Raw genomic sequence first — 21,877 nt, forward strand, 5'->3', positions numbered from 1 at the left:
ACAAGAAAGGGGAAGTAAGGAGGGCTCTCCCCCTCTACACCAACTGTACAAAGTACTCAATCAAGACTTCAGAGGCCAGCTTCGTGTTCTACTTGTCTCTAACAGGCTGGACGATTTTAAGCAAGATCTGAGCCTTAAGGAACTTATCTATTCTATCAAGGGTATAACCTGGAAAATCTTGCATATTCCCTATAGTTATAATATCCTATGATTCTCCGCCACCTTTCTACAAGGGATTCTCTGCCTAGCCAGGCTGCGTCTGTACCTTGAGTGATTTCCTCTTGAGAGTAGGCTCTGTTCTCCACACCATAGCTCTTCTTCATGAGTTGAGGTTTACAGAAAGCATCCTCAACAGGATAATCCATGGGGTTTCGTTGCTTTGTGAGCAGCCAAAACTCAGGACTAACATAAGCCAACAGGAACACCCAGCCATTGGCAGCCAAGGCGGAGCTGAGGATGGTGTCATCCCACCTGTGGTCAAAGTCCGGAAGCATGAGCAGGGTGATCCAGGCCACCCAGATGGCAATGGAGAGGAGCATCGTGAGGTAGATGTGGGCCCCATGTCTCTTCCAGCCCGTGAAGGAACCACAGAAGGTGAAGGAGGACATGAGGAAGGTCAGCGCCATCAAGAAGAGGACGTAGATGAGCAGGAGGACAAAGTCTTCATTGTGACGAGGAGCGGAAAGCTCAGAAAAGACATTGACGTTGGTCCTGTTCATGGTCAGGACAATATATTCGATAGCGATGACATCCTGGACTAGGCTGAAGCCCACGGCCAGACCCAGAATCACCAACAGGGAGAGGGGCTTCCTCCCCCGGACGAGCTTGGTCAGATTGAGAGCGTGAGCCAGGAGGCAGGAGAAGCAGATGGAAAAGAGGATCCCAAAGAGGAAGAAGCGTGTGGGCCCTGTGCTCCCGTCCAGTCTGATGATGAAGGCGAAGGTGAGGCCAAAGATGCCCAACACACCCAGGAGGAAGAGGAACTGAGTAGGCAGCATTTTTCGCCTGTTGGAGTCCTGCACCTTGCAGACGAGGATCGGGAGAGCGAGCATGAAGGCCACCGAGGTCACAACCCCAGCTGTGGCCACCGTTTCTAGGACAATGCCCCAAGCTTCAGCCTTATCACAAAGTCTGTAGTACCTGGATTTCAGGCCACTGTGGCAACCATCAGGGACTGTTGTAGCCATTCTGGACCTGCAGAAAAGGAATGTTGGAGTGGGGAGAAGGTGGTGAATCTCCTAACACAGTCCTCAGACACAGAAGACTAAACAAGGATTAGGAAACCAATTTTGCATGTTTAGCCAGGGTTTTGACTTTGAGCTTACTACAGTAAGTAAAGTTACTAACTTTCCCCTACCTCCTGTAGTAAATTCTAAAATCTGTTGAAGAACAGGAAGAAATCCCATACGTCCCTTCCCCCAGTTTAACTATATTAATATTTACCTTAAAGCCAGAGAACCTAACACTCTGAAGAGGTATTTTGAAGTCTAATCTCAAAAAGCTTCACAGGGCTGGACATGTTGGCTCATGCCTATAATCCCAGCACTTCAGGAGTCTGAGGCAGGAGGATCATTTGCTCTCCAAAGTTTGAGACCAGACTGGGCAACATAGCAAGACTCAATCTTTATATAAAAAAATTAGCTGGGCATGGTGGCACACACCTGTAGTCCCAGCTACTCAAAAGGCTGAGGTGGGAATATCACTTGAGTCCAGGAGTTCAAGGATGCAGTGAGCTATGATCACATCACTGCACCCCAGCCTGGGCAACAGAGCAAGACCCTGTCTCTTGAAATATATATACACATATATATTACAAATAACCTGCCAGGGTTACTGATATTTTTTTGCTAGTGTTTTCTTAGGAATTAGTGAACATGGAACTATCTAAACTTGAAGTTAACACTTTAATCATAATTTCACAGCCTCTACCTTTGGCCCTGATACAGTTATCATTTGTAAGCATCCTATTCTCTCATGGATAAGAGGAGTTATCTGAATGGTAGATTTTTCTTTCTCTTTTTTTTTTTTTGAGACAGAATCTCGCTCTGTCGCCCAGGCTGGAGTGCAGTGACACGATCTTGGCTCACTGCAAGCTCCGCCTCCCGGGTTCAAGTGATTCTCCTGCCTCAGCCTCCCAAGTAGCTGGTACTACAGGCATGTGCCACCATGCCCGGCTAATGGTTTTTTTGTATTTTTAGTAGAGACGGGGTTTCACCATGTTACCCAGGATGGTCTCCGAATGGTAGATTTTTTACAGAAGGCCGAGCATTCCCTTCTGAGCCAGTGGCTGGGTCCTCTTCTTAGGCTTTGTGGTTCAGAATGATCCTGCCCCTCCTCTTTAAGATTTGTTTTTGGGTTTTTTTTTTTTTTTTAGACGGAGTTGCACTCTTTGCCCAGGCTGGAGTGCAATGGCAGGATCTTGGCTCACCGCAACCTCTGCCTCCTGGGTTCAAGCAATTCTGCCTCAGCCTCCCGAGTAGCTGAGATTACAGGCATGCGCCACCACGCCCAGCTAATTTTGTATTTTTTTTTTTTTTTTTTTTTTTTGAGACGGAGTCTCGCTCTGTCGCCCAGGCTGGAGTGCAGTGGCGCAATCTCGGCTCACTGCACGCTCCGCCTCCCGGGTTCACACCATTCTCCTGCCTCAGCCTCTCTGAGTAGCTGGGACTACAGGCGCCCGCCACCACGCCCGGCTAATTTTTTGTATTTTTTAGTAGAGACGGGGTTTCACCGTGGTCTCGATCTCCTGACCTCGTGATCCGCCCGCCTCGGCCTCCCAAAGTGCTGGGATTACAAGCGTGAGCCACCGCGCCCGGCCTAATTTTGTATTTTTAGTAGAGATGGGGTTTCTGTATGTTGGTCAGGCTGGTCTCAAACTCCCGACCTCAGGTTGGTCTCAAATTGCTTCGGCCTCCCAAAGTGCTGGGATCACAGGTGTGAGCCACCGTGCCCGGCCTCCTTCTTAAGATGTGTAAAGATGGCTCCACTAATTCCAAGAATTTATGAAAGCATTCTTGTCTGTCATAACCAGCTCTAAATTGGCTACCTGTAAAGAGGAACATCCTGGATGGCACATAAATAGCGGGTAATCCAACAAAAAATAATCTTCATAGCTAACATGTTCATTTTTAGTATGGCTCCAATTTTTACTCCTTGTTTGGGGGCTGGGGGGAACAGAGCCTCGCTCTGTCACCCAGGCTGGAGTGCAGTGGTGCAATGTCAACTCACTGCAAGCTCCACCTCCTGGGCTCAAGCCATCCTCCCCCGACCTCAGCCTCCTGAGTAGCTGGGACTACAGGCATGCGCCACCACACCCGGCTAATTTTTGTATTTTTGTAGAGATGGGGTTTCACCATGTTGCCCAGGCTGGTCTCAAATTCCTGGGCTCAATCAATCCTCCTGCCTCGGCCTCCCAACGTGCTGGGATTATAGGTGTTGAGTCACCCTGCCCGGCCTCAAATTTTTACTTCTAATCACTCTATATATACATTACTTACTTCATTTCATAGCAACCCTATGAGGTAAAACTATTATCCCTATTTTACAGATGAGGAAACTGAGACAGAGAGAAGTCAAGTTATATGCCCAACATCATACAACCAGGAAATGGCAGAGCCAGGATCTCAATCCAGGTTGTCTGGTGCCAGGACCCAGGTTCTCAAGTACTCTATGTGTCTCCTCTCAAATTAGCCTTAAAATGAGATCTGAGATATCCTTCTCTCTCTCCTTCTCTCTACGTCTCTTTCTCTCTCTCCCTACCCCTCCCCCTCATCAGATGCCTCATTATGACTCTGGTTCCACTCTCCTAGTTCAGCCCCAGGAGGATAGAAGATCCCAGGTAATGGACCATCCACAAAGCGAGAAATCTACTTACTCATTCGGATAATCAGGAATCCACTAGCTATATTACAGTTTACTTCCCATATATCTGTCCTTAATCTGTCAGGAGAAAGGCTTCTTTCTCTGCCCCTACAATCTTCCTGTGAATTTTAGACCCAGCTCCTTGACCATACCCCTAGGAAATCTAAGTCCTCAGGATTCAGGGCACAAGTGGGAAGATAAATTGGGAAATTGGAAAAGAGAAAGGAGTGTCCCCATTTCCTCAAAACAGGTGGCTCGCAAATTCCAAAGTCAATGTCGAATAAGATGTTGAGATTCAACAAGGCTAGACATAACTATAGTCCAGTTTCTCCACAATTTTATTCAAGTTATTTTATTGCTTATTTAAGTGTCTTCTACACTATTCTTTTTGTTGTGTTCCATGCTTTTCGGGCATGGGATTTTTTTTCTTGAGTTTTTTGTTTCCCAATGAGATTGTTCACGTGGCATTAAAAAGTTTTGAATGGACTAGAACTATGGTGTGGCAGGAAAGAGGCTAGAGTTAGAGGAAGGCAAGGCTTGCAGAGGTCACCTCCAGCCCTAAAGAGGGACAGAGATGATGCAGCAAGAAATCCAAAACAAGAGGAAGGACTGGGGTTGGGAAGCAGGAAAAGATACAAAGCATCCCCTGAATCCTGCCTCTTTCCTTAGAGCAGAAAAAACATCTCGGAAAAAACAACCTTCTTGACCGGGCACAGTGGCTTATGCCTATAATTCCAGCACTTTGGGAGGCCAAGGCGGGCAGATCACCTGAGGTCAGGAGTTTGAGACCAGCCTGGCCAACATGGCGAAACCTTGTCTCTACTAAAAATACAAAAATTAGCCGGGCATAGTGGCACACACCTGTAATCCCAGCTACTCGGGAGGCTGAGACAGAAGAATCGCTTGAACCTGGGAGGCAGAGGTGCAGTGAGCGGGGATCATGCCAATGCACTCCAGCCTGGGCGACAGAGTGAGACTCCATCTCAAAAAAAAAAAAAAAAAAAACCAAAAAATTTTCTTTTCCACTAGAAGAGAGAGTTCTCTTACCAAAATTATTTAATTCATATAGCAAGTAGGAAAAGATTGTACATATGTATATATACATATGCATGTATGATACATATGTGAATATCATGTGAATATATATTATCACAATATTATGTATAGTGTGTTAAAGTGACACCAGATATAGCTTAAATCGATCTTCCTGAATTTTAATAAAATTTGGCTCCCCAATCTTAACTTTATTTTATGTAGTCATTCATTCAACAAATATTTACCGAGCACCACTATGTGCCGATCACTGCTCTAAGCACTCAATGGTAAAGGCAGAAACAGACACGTTTCCACTTCTACCACAGTAGAAGAGAGAAACGGATGGCACCTGTCACTATGGCCATGGGCCTCCCACCGCCTTCCCTCACAGTGAGTCTGTCACCTGCACACTCTGCCCTCCTGGAATCTACACCACAGCCATCACTACCACAGGCAGAGCACAAAGAATGGGCTATACCTCTACAGGGCAGTGCAGAATGAGAAACAGGAAGAAAAAGGCAAATGAGGTTCGGATATAGACAGCCCCTGCAATCCAAGCACCCAAGTCTGATCCGCCTTGCCTACAAATGTCCCCTCTTTGGTCCCCTCTTTGACATGGGAAAGAGGAGGTATGAGGGCTCTCCCAGGCTACACCGTGAATGTGGAAGAGGAAGACCCTATGTCCCTCAAGGGTGGCATGGGGAAGGAACTCAGGTCGTGTGCACTTCACTGTGCCTCTCCACACCCCGGCAGATTAATCACCAGGGCGTCGTCTAGCAGGAAAGGTATTTCCCTCCTCCCTTTGATCTCTCCCTCTCCCTGCCCCTCCCTGCCAATTGCTCCTTCCCCACCCATCAGGTATTACTGTTTGTGGACAAGTAGTTGTTATCATAATTACCTGATCATTATGAGGGACTGGATTGTTATGAGGGACTTTGAACCTGAAGACTCTAAATCTTGACAGAGATTGATGTGGTGTTTGCCTCAAGAACAGTTCTGGTACTGGACAGACAGGAGGTAAGGCAGAGCCCCCGTCTAGAACCTATAGGCTCTTCTTCCTCTGCAGCTGCACAGGAGGGTGCTGAGTCTCAGGGCCTTATAGCACCCACAGACCAGGATCCAACAAAAGTAATGGCAGTGGGTGTAAAGAGAAGAAAACACCAGTTTCCCCAAATGTCACCTCCACCTCCCACCTCCCAATCATGCAACGAGGAATGGAGAAATCGTTCTTGAAGTGCCTTTAAAACATTATTTAGGCCAGGCGCTGTGGCTCAGGCCTTTAATCCTAGCACTTTGGGAGGCTGAAGCGGGCTGATGGCTTGAGCCCAGGAATTCAAGACCAGCCTGGGCAAGCTGGTGAGACCACTGTCTCTAGAAAAATAAAAATGTAAAAATTAGCCAGGTGCGGAGGGGCACACTTGTAGTCCCAGCTACTCAAGAGGCCGAGATAGGAGGATTGCTTGAGCCCAGGATTTCGAAGTTGCAGTGAGCTATGATCACATCACTGCAATTCTGCCTGGGAGATAGAATAAGACACTGTGTCTATTTTTTAAAAATTAAAAATTAAAAAAAAACTTGTTTTCATTATAGAAAGTTTTATAATGGAGTCCCATATATCCAGCATTTCATTTCAAAAATTATTACTATATGGCCAATTTTGCTTCGTCTGCATTCCCCACCCCACTCCCTAGACTATTTTTAAGCAAGTCTCAGACATATAATTTTATCTATAAATAGTATGTGTATTTTTTTTTCTTTTTTCTTTTCTATTTGAGGCGGAGTTTCACTCTTGTTGCCCAGGCTGGAGTGCAACAGCACGATCTCGGCTCACCGCAACCTCCACCTCCCAGGTTCAAGCGATTCTCCTACCACATCCTCCCAAGTAGCTGGGATTACAGGCATGCGCCACCACGCCCGGCTAATTTTGTATTTTTAGTAGAGACAGAGTTTCTCCATGTTGATCAAGCTGGTCTCAAACTCCCGACCTCAGGTGATCCTCCCCCCTCGGCATCCCAAAGTGCTGGGATTGCAGGTGTGAGCCACCGTGCCCGGCCCTTTTTTTTCTTTTTGAGATAGATTCTCACTCTGTCACCCAGGGTGGAGTGCAGTGGTGTGATTGTGGCTCACTGGAGCCCTGACTTCCTGCGCTCAAGGTATCTTCCCACCTCAGCACCCCCAAGAAGCTGAAACTACAAGTGCATGCCACCACACCTGGCTAATTTTTTTAATCTTTATTTTTTGTAGAGATGGAGTCCTGCTATGTTCCCCAGGCTGGTCTTGAACTCCTGGCTTCAAAGGATCCTCTCCCCCTCGGCCTCCCAAAGTGCTGGGATTACAGGTGTGAGCCCCCATGTCCAGCCTAGAATGTCTCTCTAAAAGATAAAAACTCCTTATTAACCACACTTTAATAACAAACAAGAATCCTTTATTATCAACTATCTAGTTAGGATTCGTATTTCCCAATTCTCTCACAAATGTCTTTAAAAAATAAAACCTTCTTAGTCAAAATTTTTTTTAATCTGGATGACTAATTAGTTTGGAATTATCATTCTTTTTTTTTTTTTTTTTTTTTTTTCGAGACGGAGTCTCGCTCTGTCGCCCAGGCTGGAGTGCAGTGGCGCAATCTCGGCTCACTGCAAGCTCCACCTCCCGGGTTCACGCCATTCACCTGCCTCAGCCTCTCCGAGTAGCTGGGACTACAGGCGCCCGCCACCACGCCCGGCTAATTTTTTTTGTATTTTTAGTAGAGACGGGGTTTCACCGTGGTCTCGATCTCCTGACCTCGTGATCCGCCCGCCTCGGCCTCCCAAAGTGCTGGGATTACAAGCGTGAGCCACCGCGCCCGGCCTATCATTCTTAATTCACCTCTGTTAGCCTCCCCCACCCCATCCCTAAGCTGATAGGGATTGCTCAACAAGTCTAAAAGTCTAAAATGTTCTGAGTACTTTGAATTTAGTAAGAGGAAAATAAAACTCACTGGAGTTATATTAATAAACAAGTCTGCACTGAAAGGGTGCCACATTGCCCAGAGAATGACCCAGGTAAGGGAAAGACACCACGGGATTGGAAGAGACGGACAGGGTTCTGAAAAACTAAAAATGATTCCTAGAAAGCAGCATTTGAGAGGGAAAAGAGAAGTGATCAGCATTTAGGACTATGAACTGTCTGGAGCTGGAGAAACAGCCTGGGAGAGGAGCAAAGGGCTAGAGCAGGAAGGAGAAAAGAGAATGAGACTAGCGGTGGTTTGGATATTATTTGTAACCAAAGTCAAAGGACGGGAGATCTAGAGTCCAGCCAACAAAGAACTTGCTCCTATAAAGACCAAACGGACCCCACCCCTTCACTTGACGTAGAGGTCCTTTCCTCCAGGATGGTTTTTTTGTTTTATTTTTTTGTTTGTTTTTTTTGATGCCCAAGTCTGATGAGACACACATCTCATAAATTCTCAGACGTTCTCAGCTTTTCCTCTCATAGCACTTATTACACAACCCAGCCTGTCAGTAAGTCTGTGTCTCCCTCTAGACTCAAAGGCTCTGTGCAGGCGGAGACTGAGTCATTAAACATTCTCTCTCCCCAGCCACTTGCCTAGCACCTGATGCTCAGTAAGTACCTAACCAGAATAGACAAGGCAGCAAGAGAATGGCGCTCGGTGTGTGGGGTAAGGGGAGTCAGGAGGAGGACGGGCTGCTCGTGAGATGGGGTAGGATGGGCTGTGCCGGTTTCCTCTCAAGCCCCCAGGCTGCTATCCTTAGTTCTAACCACCTTTCCTCCCACCCTCCTTCTCACGCAGGCTGCCAAAAATTGCACTTTGGGTCTGAGATTAGGAATGCCTGGCCATGTCTGAACCCCGCTCCTATCTTAGTGGCCGCAGGTGGCTCCCAGGAAAGCATGAATCCTGAGGTTTTACTGGCAAGCAGGGAGGGATTAACTGGGATCCAGCCGTGTGCTCCACCCAGTACTCAGTGACTAAACCCTGCACTTTGGAGGGAGATGGTAATGTTTCAGCATGAGTAGCCTCTGGCCTTGGGCATGAGCAAAGGACTTTGAGTATGAGGATGAGACCCTCTTCACTTATTCCAGCTGCTAACAGTTAACACACAGCTATCCAGTAACACAAGGATGCCCACAGCTGAGATCCTGGAATCACTTGGTGCTGTCTTAAACCCTTTAGGAATGAATCTAGGCATGAAAGAAAGGGGTTTTTGGTTCTTTTGTTTGTTTTTTAGGTTTGTTTGTTTGTTTGTTTGTTTTTGAGACGGAGTTTTTACTCTTGTTGCCCAGGCTGGAGTGCAATGGCGTGATCTCAGCTCACTGCAACCACCACCTCCCAGGTTCAAGCGATTCTCCTGCCTCAGCCTCCCAAGTGGCTGGGATTACAAGCATGCGCCACCACACCCAGCTAATTTTGTATTTTTAGTAGAGATGGGGTTTCTCCATGTTGGTCAGGCTGGTCTCGACCTCCCAACCTCAGGCCCACCTCGGCCTCCCAAAGTGCTGGGATTACAGGTGTGAGCCACCGCGCCCGGCCCCAAAAGAAATATTTTAAAAAACCAGTGGGGGAGAGGGAGAGGGAAGGGAAGAATAAAAACAAGAGGAAGAGAGCGGAAAGGAAGAGGAGGGCGAAGCCATTTCTTGGGCTCAACTCCAAGCCCTCTGTTCCTCCTCCCCTTTAGGGAGAAGGGGTTTCAGCTGCCAGGCTGTGTGAACAAGTAAGTCGCTTGACCTCTCAAAGCCTCTCTCATCTATAAAATGCAGGACATGCTGCTGAACTACATGGTCTGAGCTCATGTTCGGCTCCACCGTTCACCCACCTGGGGAGCTTCATGTACAAAACTTCCAGATCTCTTTCTTTCTCCCCCTCATCCTCATTCTTGCCCCATCTCCTGTCATTAAAAGAGTATGTGCCACAAACTCCTATCCAAACTAAAAGCCAGGGCTGGAGGTAAGGTTGAAGGGTCTGAAGAAGAGGCACACCAGGGGACTGCCCACCTGAAGGACAAAGCCAGAGGCTCCTGGAGCAGCGCTGACCCTAGACGTGGCCTTGACTGACACACAGCACTGACCACTGTGCAGGGACAAATGTGAACATGTGATGAGTCTCCCGCTTTGGGTTTCTAGCCTGAGACTCCTCTTCGCAACCAGCGACATGGGGAAAGTGTCTAGAGTTGCTTGTGACTAGGCCTGGAAGTTTGTCCATGCTGATTCTACACAGCCCTTCCCAGAGCATCTGAGAATGAATCACCTGGGGCCCAGAACCTTGCAAAGACAAACTGACTGTCTTCCTTCCTATGCGATTCCTCTCATTCTGTCAAAATGTGTCTTCACACCAACCCAGCCCTGAAAATGTGTGACTTTCTAGCATTTTCATTTTCTGTCTATTCTCGTATTGCTACATTCAATCAGTAGTAATAACAGTCATGATGTGATTATGAGTAAGAATAATGACAGCCACTGTCACCTCCTGAGTCCTATTATGAGTCAGGCACTATGCTGAGTAGTTATATGTTTTTACACATATTCTCTCATTTACATGCTTTTACATCCATTACCTCATTTAACACTCCTACAGCCCATTTTATAGGTGAGAAAGCTAACAGAGTGAGGAAGGTACATGTCCAGTGTCACATGGTCAGGAAGAATAGCTCTTTATGAGTAGTCATAATCATAATTCCATCCTCCTTTTCACCTCTAAATCACTGTCATCATCTCTAGAGCTTTGCTCCCTGACCCCAACCTCTCTCCATTTAAACCACCATATATTCAAGCATTGGCTTGCTGAGAAGTCTCCAAAACAAGCAACTCTGGCCGGGCACAGTAGCTTACACTTGTAATCCCAGTATTTTGAGAGGCCGAGATGGGAGGACCACTTGAGCCCAGGAGTTTGAGACCAACCTGGGCAGCATAGTGAGACCCACGCTGTACAAAAAAAAAAAAAAAAATTAAAAATTAGCCGGTTGCTAATTTAGCCAGGATCACACCTGTGACCCACCTACTCGGACGGTGAAGCAAGAGGATTGCTTGAGCCCAGGAACTCGAGGCTGCAGTGAACTATGATCATGCCATTGCATTCCAGCCTGGGCAACAGAGTGAGACCCTGTCTCAAAACAAAAAACTAATTAAATAAATAAATAAATAAATAAAAATAAAAGTGTGGCCACTGCCCTTGGGAGGAGTAATAATCACACTGGCATACAACTAAGAAGGTATGGAATACATCGGGAATGCTGAGGGCACGTGGAAAACAGTGACCCATTCTACCTAGTGGGGTTTTAAAAAATTGTTTTTAATTTTTAATGCTTTAGGGAAGAAAGCAGGGAGATGAAGCCTGAAAGATGAACAGGAAATGGTAGGAGATTTTTATGAAGGTAGAAAAGACAGGGCTTAGGGAATGGAAAAGCCCAGGTTAACTCCCAGATTTCTGGCTTAGGCAACTGAGTGGCACCATTGTCAGAGCCTAGAAATAGGCTTGCAAGGAGAGATGCTAAGTGTAGCTTTGTTGGGTCTTTGATAAATATGCGACCTGCAAGTGGAGCTATCCAGGAATAACAAGAGTCTAAAGACCCAAGTCCTCCTGAGAGTTTCCTCTGAGCCATATATGGTTTCCTTTCTTTTCTTTTCTCTTTTTTTTTTCTTTTGAGATAAGGTCTCTCTGTCGCCCAGGCTGGAGTGATGCAATGGCACAATCACAGCTCACGGCAGGTTCGACTTCCTGGGCTCAGGTGATCCTCCCACCTCAGCCTCCTGGATAGCTGGGACAGGTGCACACCACCACATCTGGCTACTTTTTGTATTTTTTGTAGAGGTGCGGTCTCGCTATGTTGCCCAGGCAGCTCTTCAACTCCTGAGGCTCAGGTGATCTGCCTGCCTCGGCCTCCCAAAGTACTGGGATTACAGGCACAAGCCACTGCTCCTGGCCATATACGGTGTTATTTAATCCTCACAACAACCCTATTATTATGCCTCCCTTTAACAGCTGAGGAAACTGAGGCACAGAGAAATTACGTAACTTGCCCAAGATTACACGGCTTTTAAAATCCAGGCTCCTTGACACTGGGTTGTGCTGTCTCTGCACCGTGGGCATATGGGTTGGTGCTCAGGAGAGGTTTGAACTGTAAGCACAGACTGGCAGTCATCACCTAGAGTGGTATCTGAAGCCTCGAGAAGAGACAAGATCACATGGGAAGCCAAGGACAGAACCATGCGGAGCACCATCTCATTTAGGTAGGAGTCCGCAAAGGAGGTTAAAAAGAAATGATCGGCCGGGCGCAGTGGCTCACACCTGTGATCCCAGAACTTTGGGAGGCCGAGGCAGATGGATCACCTGAGGTTAGGAGTTAAGAGACCAGCCTGGCCAACATGGTGAAACTCCATCTCTACTACAAATACAAAAATTAACCAGGAGTAGCCTGTAGTCCCAGCTACTCAGAAGGCTGAGGCACAAAAACCGCTTGAACCCTGGAGGCAGAGGCTGCAATGAGCTGAGATCATGCCACTGCACTCCAGCCTAGGCAACAGAGTTAGACGTGGTCTCAAAAAAAAAAAAAAAAAAAAAAAAGAAGCAAAGAAGCATATTCGCTCCTTTTTGTCTGTCACGGCAGATCCAGCCCCAGTTTGAGCTTCAAGGCCTTTCTCCAATTAGTCCTCCCACCTATCTCCTCCTTCCTTCCTAACTCCCCTCTCCACCTCTATGCAAGGCAAGCAAATCTTCCTAGAGTTCTGTATTTTCCATCTGGAAGGGAATTTGGGTTCATTTAAGGTCTTCTCATGCTCTTTGCCTCAACACATGAATTATTCTCCTAACCAGAAAGATCCTCTCCCTCTTGTTTATGATCCACTTACCATATTTCTACAAAACTTTGCCCAAGATTTAACTTCTATCATGAGTTTTTTAAATTATTATCATTATTACTATTAATCCTATAGCCTTTTTTTTTTTTTTTTAAAGACCGAGTCTTGCTCTGTTGCCCAGGCTGGAGTGCAGTGGCGCGATCTCAGTTCACTGCAGCCTCTGCCTCCCAGGTTAGAGCGATTCTTATGCCTCAACCTCTTAAGTAGCTTGGATTACAAGCACGCGCCACCACACCTGGCTAATTATTATATTTTTAGTAGAGGCAGGGTTTTGCTAGGTTGGCCAAGCTGGTCTCAAACTCCTGGGCTCAAGTGATCCACCACCCCCACAAGCCTCTCATCGCAAGTGCTCAGATTACAGGCGTAAGCCATCGCACCTGGGCTTGAAATCCTATTGCACCCTAAATGTGTTGATCTCTTCATAGTTTTTACAATTAAATATTTCTTGGCACTCAAGTTTTTCCATATCTGTGTTATATATTACAAATTAATATCACTGCAGAGTTGCCTATCAGACAACAAGCTTCTTTTTTTTTTTTTTTCTTTTTTTGAGATGGAGTCTCGCTCTTGTCGCCCAGGCAGGAGTACAGTGGCACGATCTCGGCTCACTACAACGTCCACCTCCCAGGTTCAAGCGATTCTCGTTACTCAGCCCCCCAAGTAGCTGGGATTACAGGCGCCCGCGACCACGCCCAGCTGGTATTTGTATTTTTAGTAGAGACGGGGTTTCCCCATGTTGGCCAGGCTAATCTCGAACTCCCTATCTCGAGTGATCCACCCGCCTCGGCCTCCCAAAATGCTGGGATTACAGGCGTGAGCCACCGTGCCCGGCCAGAAAACAAGCCTCTTAAGAAAATAGAGCAAACTTCTATTTGTTGGTATCGCCCTTACTCTGTACTCTACACAGTGATTGCTGAGCAAATGCTTTGGACTAAGACTGAGTGCTGAATATTTACCCAAAGCAAGTTATTTACTGGCAAGCGTGAGTAATGGGGAGGAAAATTTTTTGAAGATGAACGTGTGCTGATGTTAATCCTCATATTTCTACTAAGGCTGAGTTCTTCTAAGGGAGAAGTCCCACAGAAATCCCTCTGCCCTTGATAAAGGATTAGCTATAAATGAAAAGCGTCTACAGGGAAATCTCCAGGATCCCCTATTCTGGGTAGCCATCCCAATTCTGATGACATAAAAGTGATGAATCATGGCAATAACTTATGAATAACATCTGAATAACATCACTGAATTGAGTTTCTATGTAATAATGAGAGAAAATAAGTCATCATAGAACCACAGTCAGATCAAAACAAGTATAACCACAGTGTTCACCCTGATTTCTACACTTCCAGGTAGTTCCCTGGGCATATTACCATCTTCCTGTTACTCTAAACAAAACATGTAGACTTGATTAATGTGAATATAAAATGAAATACTGGAAATCATCTTTTTAAATAAAGCTTAATATTTTGAGTGAAGCTTCTAAATCTCTTATGCCCAGAATTCAAAGAAATGAAATTTCCAGAAAATAGGAAAATAAAGTGAAGTCCTCTACTAGTATATTATCTTTTTTTTTTTTTCTGTGAGACGGAGTCTCGCTATGTTGCCCAGGCTGGAGTGCAGTGGCACGATCTTGGCTCACTGCAAGCTCCACCTCCCGGGTTCACACCATTCTCCTGCCTCAGCCTCCCGAGTAGCTGGGACTACAGGCACCCACCACCACGCCTAGCTAATTTTTTTTTTTTTTTGTATTTTTAGTAGAGATGGAGTTTCACTGTATTAGCCAGGATGGTCTTGAACTTATGACCTCGTGATCTGCCCGCCTCAGCTTCCCAGAGTGCTGGGATTACAGGTGTGAGCCACCGTGCCTGCCCTCTACTAGTATACTATCTTAAGGCTCTCAAAGATCCCTTCATTTAAATATCTTATTCTGATACATAAAGGTAATATTCACTGGATCCAACAAGTTCAAAGCTAAACTCATCACCTCTCTTTACAAGCTTATCTTTCAAAGCCCTGAGAATGGCACTACCATCTACTCAGTTGCCTAGTAGATCTAAAAATATGATATATACTGTCTAATGCAGGAGATGGAGATGACCAAACCATATGGCCTAAAATTAGATGACAATAACAAGTAACTATTATTACAAGAAATGTAAATGGTAACTTTTATTTTGAAAAAAAAAAAGACTAAACTATATCATACCTAGAAGAACCTAACCTAAAACAAAAAGATACACAAGAGTTAAAAGCAAAAGAACAGAAAGAAATGAAAGTAAACTCAAAAAGAAGAAATACTAACAGATATTTATTTAACAAGTATTATGTGTCAGACACAAAGTTAAATAGGTCGTTCAAGGTAAAATAATTAAGCAGAAGTTAAGGTTTTAATATCATACAAAGTTGTAATCAAAGCAAAAAGGTATTATATTGACCAAAAAGCTTGTTTTATAATAATTAGGGATGCTCTACACTGAAGATAAAACCATACTGGGCCAGGGGCGGTAGCTCATGCCTGTAATCCCAGCACTTTGGGAGGCCAAGGGGGGCAGATCAGGAGGTCAGGAGATTGAGACCATCCTGGCTAACACTGTGAAACCCCGTCTCTACTAAAAATACAAAAAATTAGCTGGGCATGGTGGCGGGTGCCTGTAGTCCCAGCTACTCAGGAGGCTGAGGCAGGAGAATGGTGTGAACCCGGGAGGCAGAGCTTGCAGTGAGCCGTGATCACGCCACTGCACTCCAGCCTGGGTGACAGAGCAAGACTCTGTCTCAAAAAAAAAAAAAAAAAAAACCATCCTAAACTTTTATGCACCAACTAATATAGCACCAAAATACATAAAACAAAAACTACTGAAGGCTGGGTACAGCGGCTTACACCTATAATCCCAGCACTTTGGGAAGTGAAGGCAGGAAGATTGCTTGAGCCCAAGAGTTTGAGACAAGCCTAGGCAACATGGTGAAATCCCATCTCTACAAAAAATTTAAAAATTAGCCAGGTATAGTGGTGGGTGCCTGTAGACCCAGCTACTCAAGAGTCTGAGGCAAGAGGATCACTTGAGCTTGGGAGGTAGAGGTTACAGTCAGCCAAGATTGTGCCACTGCACTCCAGCCAGGGCAACAGAGCAAGACCCTGTGTCAAAATAAATAAATAGCTGCTGAAAATACAAGGAGAACCCAAAGACAATACTATGGTTATATGAGACTTTCATGCTTCTTTACCAGTCCTTGGCAGATAAAATATACAACATGAGTAAGAACATGGTAAAATTGTGTAAATGTTCTATGGATACTTTAATAGAAATATTCTCTATCTTCATATCTTATTAGATCTCCATTACTAATCATATAATTCAGATCCTCTATGTCAGTGATCAGCATAGATTTTCTGTAAAGGGCCAGGTTACAAGCAATTTAGACTCTGCAAGCCACACATTTGTAGCATGAAAGCAGCATAGATGATACATAAACAAATGAGCATTGCTGTGTTTCAGTAAAATAGTGGATTATAGGTGGTTGCTCATGCCTATGATCCCAGCACTTTGGGAGGCCGAGGCACACAGATCACCTGAGTTCAGGATTTTAAGACCAGTCTGGCCAACATGGTGAAACGCTGTCTCTACTCAAAGTACAAAAATTACCCAGGCGTGGCAGTGGGCGCCTGTAATCCCAGCTACTTGGGAGCCTGAGGCAGGAGAATGGCTTGAAACCGGGAGGCGGAGGTTTCAGTGAGCCGAGATCGTGTCACTGCACTCCAGCCTGGGCAATAAGAGCGAGACTCCATCTCAAAACAAAAACAAAAACAAAAACAAAAACAAAACAAAACAAAAAAAATCACTTTATTTACAAAAAGAGGCTAGAGGCCATATTTGGTCGATGGACCGTAGTTTGCCATCCCTACTCTATTATGATCGCTTAATAGGAACTATGGTCCATGGTCCAAATGGAACATTTGCCAAAAATGAGCATATTTAGAATGCAAAGACAAATCTGAAATTCTAAAATAAGAAGCGTGCAGACCATATAGTCTGACTACAGTGCAATAAAAATGAGAATCACTGAACTACTCAGGAAGTCAAAGATGCCTCAAGCAAAAATACTATTCAATGTATTGTTTACTATACCACCAGATTAATTCCTCAGCTTAATCTTTGGACTTTAAATAGTAGTGGACCCAGAATAAGAAGAATAAAATCACGCTGTCAAAATTGTTCTTCATACCCTGTTGTCTTCGATTACCATTCAAGACTAGAATACAAAAAAGCCAGTTCTAAAGAGGACTTCCAAGGCGACGTGTGCAGATAGAGAGGGGCTAGAATCTAAACACAGGAGAGGAAATTGGGGGCCTCCCCAAGACCCCTATGAGGAACTCAGGCCCAGCCCCTTGCCTGATCACAGTTCCATGTTCCTGCGGAGCTGGGAGGAGAAATCAGTCTTCCTGACTCAAGGTTGAGAGCTCTTCCCGGGAAACCAAAGGGTTCTGCTCATTCCATTCTGCCCTTGAAGCACTCACCTCTCCACACCCTTGGAGAGGCCCCTTGTCTCCCATGTAGCACCTGTCCCGGCCCTTTCTTCCCCTCATTCCTTCCCTCACCTAGCAGACACCGGCATGCAAACCTGGAGGGTGCGTGCCCCCTCCGCCCTCACCCCTCCTGTGGTCCCTAGCCCATTGTATCTGAAGTAGCTGAAGTGTTCCCCTTCAGGAATGAACCCACAGCAGTGGCTGATTCTGCCAAACTCTTCAACAGGTGTGGTGTTTACACAAGCCTCTGAAGAGAAAATCAGCCTGGAAAGAAGTCAGGAATGGAAAGTCTTTCAAACTCCTTGATTCTGAGCAGGTTTCAGCTGTTAGCTAGCCTTTCCAAAGGATGTTTAAAGCTATTTGTGGCCGGGCACGGTGGCTCACACCTGTAATCCCAGCACTTTGGGAGGCTGAGGCGGGCGGATCACCTGAGGTCGGGAGTTCGAGACCAACCTGATCAACATGGGGAAACCCTGTCTCTACTAAAAATACAAAATTAACCAGGAGTGGTGGCGCATGCCTATAATCCCAGCTACTCGGGAGTCTGAGGCAAGAGAATCGCTTGAACCCGGGAGGTGAAGGTCGCGGTGAGCTGAGATCACACCGTTGCACTCCAGCCTGGGCAACAAGAGTGAAACTCCATCTCAAAAAATAAAATAAAATAAAATAAAGCTATTTGCCAGCCTTCCCCATGGATGTTTAAGGGACCAGATTGAACAGCATCTATGCTATTCCCAAGTCCTATCTATCAAGTTGGTGGTGGAAGCTGAGCTCTCAGTGCACATTCAACTTTCGTCTGTCCCAGGAAGGTTCCTGAGCAACTCAAGGGACACCAGAGTGGAACTGACCGCCCACACATCAAGAGAAAAGGGATGGGCTTCTAGATCTAATTCCCAAAACTCAGAAGGGCTTTTTGCAGCATCTGGGTAAAACAGCAGCTGTCACCGTGTCCTCCCTCCTGCCCCTGCCCCTTGTTTCCCACTCCCCCTCCACTCCCAGTCCCGTTGGTCCTCTGAGATCTTTCTCCCTCTATTCTTTTCCTTCAGAGTGATTCCAGAGCTGCTCACCTCCTGCCTGGCCGGATTCCACCTACTCAAAGTTTGCAGAATGTGTCCCAGCAGAAACTATTACCCTGATTATCTCTTTGCTCTCTGCCTCTATCTTAGCCTGGGAAACCCGCAAAGGAAAAAAAAAAAAATCTGAGTTGTTAAACTAGAGGAACTGTTTCCTAGGGAATTTTTTTCTCATAGCCAACTGTATTCCATTACCAGGATTTCTCTCCTCTTCTATCCCACCTCTCCCAACGCCCCGCTCTCCCCAGACGATTTAAATCCGGAGGCCCGAGCGCCCTGGGCTCCTGGCGCCTCACTTACCTAGTGCCTAGGCGTTGGCCGTGAACTTGGTGCTGCTTCCCGCGCGCAAGAGAGCGGCAGGCGAGCTCCTCAGTGCTGGGGGAGCCCTCGGACAGCTATCCCGCCCTCGCACTCTGAGCAGTTGTTATAAAGGCGGCCCTCGCCGGAGGGAGGGAACGAGCGAGGGGTGAGCAGAGGGACAAGTGGGGGGAGGGTCGAGGGAGAGGACACGCCTATTCCAGTTCCACGGCACTTCATGCTGTTATGAAAATAAAGTCCCCGTGCCAGGGAATGACCCAAAAGCCGTCTGACGTCAGAGCCACAGTCACTCCTGGAAGCTGGGCGGGGATGACCACCCGGCCCTGCCCAGCGCATCGGACTCCTCCGAGACTTGCTCACGCGCTGGTCCCAGGGCGCCGGCTACGAGAGGGGAGCCGGAGCAGACCAGCTCCATACGGGCCCCGCCAGCTGTCACCTCCCGGGGGAGCCACACCCGCCTCCCCGCAGGCACTCGGGTCCACCCCGGGCAAAGGCCCAGCCAGCGAGACTGCAGCAGCTCCGCCGTGAAGTCCAGCGGGACAAGCCAGCCTTCCTCCACTTTCTTTGACCTTAGCTTAGCCTTTCTCTCCATCACTCTCCCCCCAGCCACTGCCATATGGGAAGCCAGGCTTAAGAAAAATGAGGCAGCCAGCTTCTCAGGGCTGCCCAGCCAAAGCCACGTGAAAGCCAAGGAAAACTTCCCCACCAGGTCCGTAGTTAGCCCAGCAGCTCCACCTGTCAGAATCTAGACAGGCACCATTAGTGCTGCCCTGGGGCCGAGAGATCAGTATCTCTCCTTTCCTAACTGCCTCTCCTAAAGCCTCGACAATGCAGGCTGATTGAACGGGGGCGCCAGATGAAATTATGAAATGAAGGAATTTGCTTTGGTGCCTGGTTTCCCCTCCCTCCACTGCCCACTCCTCTTCCAGGATCAAGCCAATCGGACCGAAACTCCTCTGTTTACGTGTCGAACAATCCTGGAGTGGCTGCCCGCCTGTGTCGGGGCTCAAGGCAGGAGGGACTCTGCTTTTAAAGTGGTTATCAGCGCGCTTGGTAAACTAATCTGGATTATTCTTCATATGAATAAATGGGGGAAGGCCCAGGGCTCCCCAGCTTTCTCTTCACTTCTCCCCACACCCCAAGTCTCCAGAGCCTAAAGTGCTTTTAAAATGTGACCTACTGGAGACTATGACCCCACCGTTGTTAGGTTTTTATTTCACTCCCAAAAAACCACAGGCAGTGCCTTGAGTGTTGGAACACTTTGAGGTATGCAGCCCAGGGATCTGGGAGTCCACCCATTTCACACCTAAGGCTCCCAGGGGTCTGTGTGGCAGAGCGGGGGTGGGTACTGAGAGATTGGTGGGACTGCAAATGACAGTGCTTTATAGTGTGTGCCATCCGCTAAGTCGGGACTTCTCTCTGGACCCCAGCGTTCTCATCTGTTCAAGAAGGAAGTTGAAGGCTGGGCGCGGTGGCTCACGCTTGTAATCCCAGCACTTTGGGAGGCCGAGGCGGGCGGATCACGAGGTCAGGAGATTGAGACCACGGTGAAACCCCGTCTCTACTAAAAATACAAAAAATTAGCCGGGCGTGGTGGTGGGCGCCTGTAGTCCCAGCTACTCGGAGAGGCTGAGGCAGGAGAATGGCGTGAACCCGGGAGGCGGAGCTTGCAGTGAGCCGAGATTGCGCCACTGCACTCCAGCCTGGGTGACAGAGCGAGACTCCGTCTCAAAAAAAAAAAAAAAAAAAGAAGGAAGTTGAACTAGACTACCATTGTACAATAGAACTATAATTCAAGCCACAAACACAAGCCACATTTGTTTTTTATTTTTTGTGGGGTTTTTTTCTTTTTTCTTTTAGACAAGTTCTCACTGTCACCCAGGCTGGAGTACAATGGCACAATCGGCTCACTGCAGCCTCAATCACCCAGGCTCAAGCTATCCTTCCACCTCAGCCTCCCAAGTAGCCAGGACCACATGTGTGCATTACCACACCTGGCTAATTTTTTTGTTTGTTTCTTGTTTGAGACACTCTCACTTTGTCACCCAGGCTGGGGTGCAGTGGTACCATCATGGCTCACTGTAAGCCTTTACCTCCCAGGCTCAAGCAATCTTCCCGCCTCAGCATCCCAAGTAATTATTTTTATTATTTATAGAGACAAGGTCTCGCTGTGTTGCACATGCTGGTCTCAAACTCCTGGGTTCATGCCATCCTCCTGCCTTGGCCTTCCAAAGTGCTAGGATTACAGGTGGGAGCCACCACACCTGGCCCACATATGTAACGTTAAATTTCTAGCCACATTAAAAGAAGTACAAAGAAACAGGAAAATTAATTTTAATAATACCATATATTTTATTTTACCCAATAGATCCCAAATATGATCATTTCAACATGTAATCAATATTTTAAACAATATTAAGGGGCTATTTTACTTCTTTGGTTTCCAACTATATCCTCAAAAACCCAGTGTGTCTTTTATATTTAAAGCACCTGTCAGTGCGGACCAGCCACATTTCCATTGCTCAAAAAGTGTGTGTGGCTTGTGGCTACCACAATGGAGAGTGAGCACTAGTTGTCCCTGGGGGCTCTTCCAGCACGGAGTCTGAATCACCATGTCTAGGGTGAGTTTCATGACATCAAGCAAAAGACATCAAGTCTGAGGATGGTGAACGAACAAAGATGATGTGGTTTTGGGGATCCTACCCTATCTCTACACCCCCTCCCCAGGACCACATTCTCATTGGGTCCTCCTAATGAGAATGTGATGAGTGTACTTGATCTTTCCTTTGTTCACTGTTCACTGGATGGTGTCTGTCTGGCAGGTCCAGGGTGTGTGAGACACAGAGCATGTGTGGGGATGCTTGTTCTGAACCTGTCTTCAGTCATTGTTCTTCACTTTGCTATTGGCTTTGTTTGTTTTTGTTGTTATTCTTAGAGACAGTGTCTCACTATGTTGCCCAGGTTGGAGTGCAATGGCTATTCACAGGCCACCATAGCTCACTACAGCCTCCAACTCCTGGGCTCAAGCCATCCTCCTGCCTCAGCCTCCTGAGTAGTGCCATTGACTTTTTTTTTTTTTTTTTTTTTTTGAGATGGAGTCTGGCTCTCTCACCCAGGCTGGAGTGCAGTGGCGCAATCTCGGCTCGCTGCAAGCTCCGCCTCCTGGGTTCACGCCATTCTCCTGCCTCAGCCTCTCCGAGTAGCTGGGACTACAGGCGCCCGC

The 21,877-nt window shown here is 46.8% G+C and overlaps 1 protein-coding gene across 2 annotated transcripts in view; it reads right to left on the reverse strand.

The window, feature by feature from the left end:
* Positions 1–21,877, reverse strand: part of GPRC5A (G protein-coupled receptor class C group 5 member A) — a 31,576-nt gene that overhangs the window by 7,189 nt on the left and 2,510 nt on the right. Inside the window, exons 1-2 of one of the 2 annotated variants that reach the window (XM_063639660.1) lie at positions 18,637–18,879; positions 266–1,194 (exon numbers count right to left, since the gene is read on the reverse strand). In XM_063639660.1, the coding sequence (XP_063495730.1) occupies positions 266–1,187 (922 nt within the window). In that variant the 5' untranslated portion in view covers positions 1,188–1,194; positions 18,637–18,879. Of the gene's footprint in view, positions 1–265; positions 1,195–18,636; positions 18,880–21,877 lie in introns of those variants that run through there. The other variant, XM_055280585.2, reaches the window with a different exon arrangement.

This window comes from Symphalangus syndactylus, chromosome 5 (genome assembly GCF_028878055.3).
Source record: "Symphalangus syndactylus isolate Jambi chromosome 5, NHGRI_mSymSyn1-v2.1_pri, whole genome shotgun sequence".
Taxonomy (NCBI): domain Eukaryota; kingdom Metazoa; phylum Chordata; class Mammalia; order Primates; family Hylobatidae; genus Symphalangus; species Symphalangus syndactylus.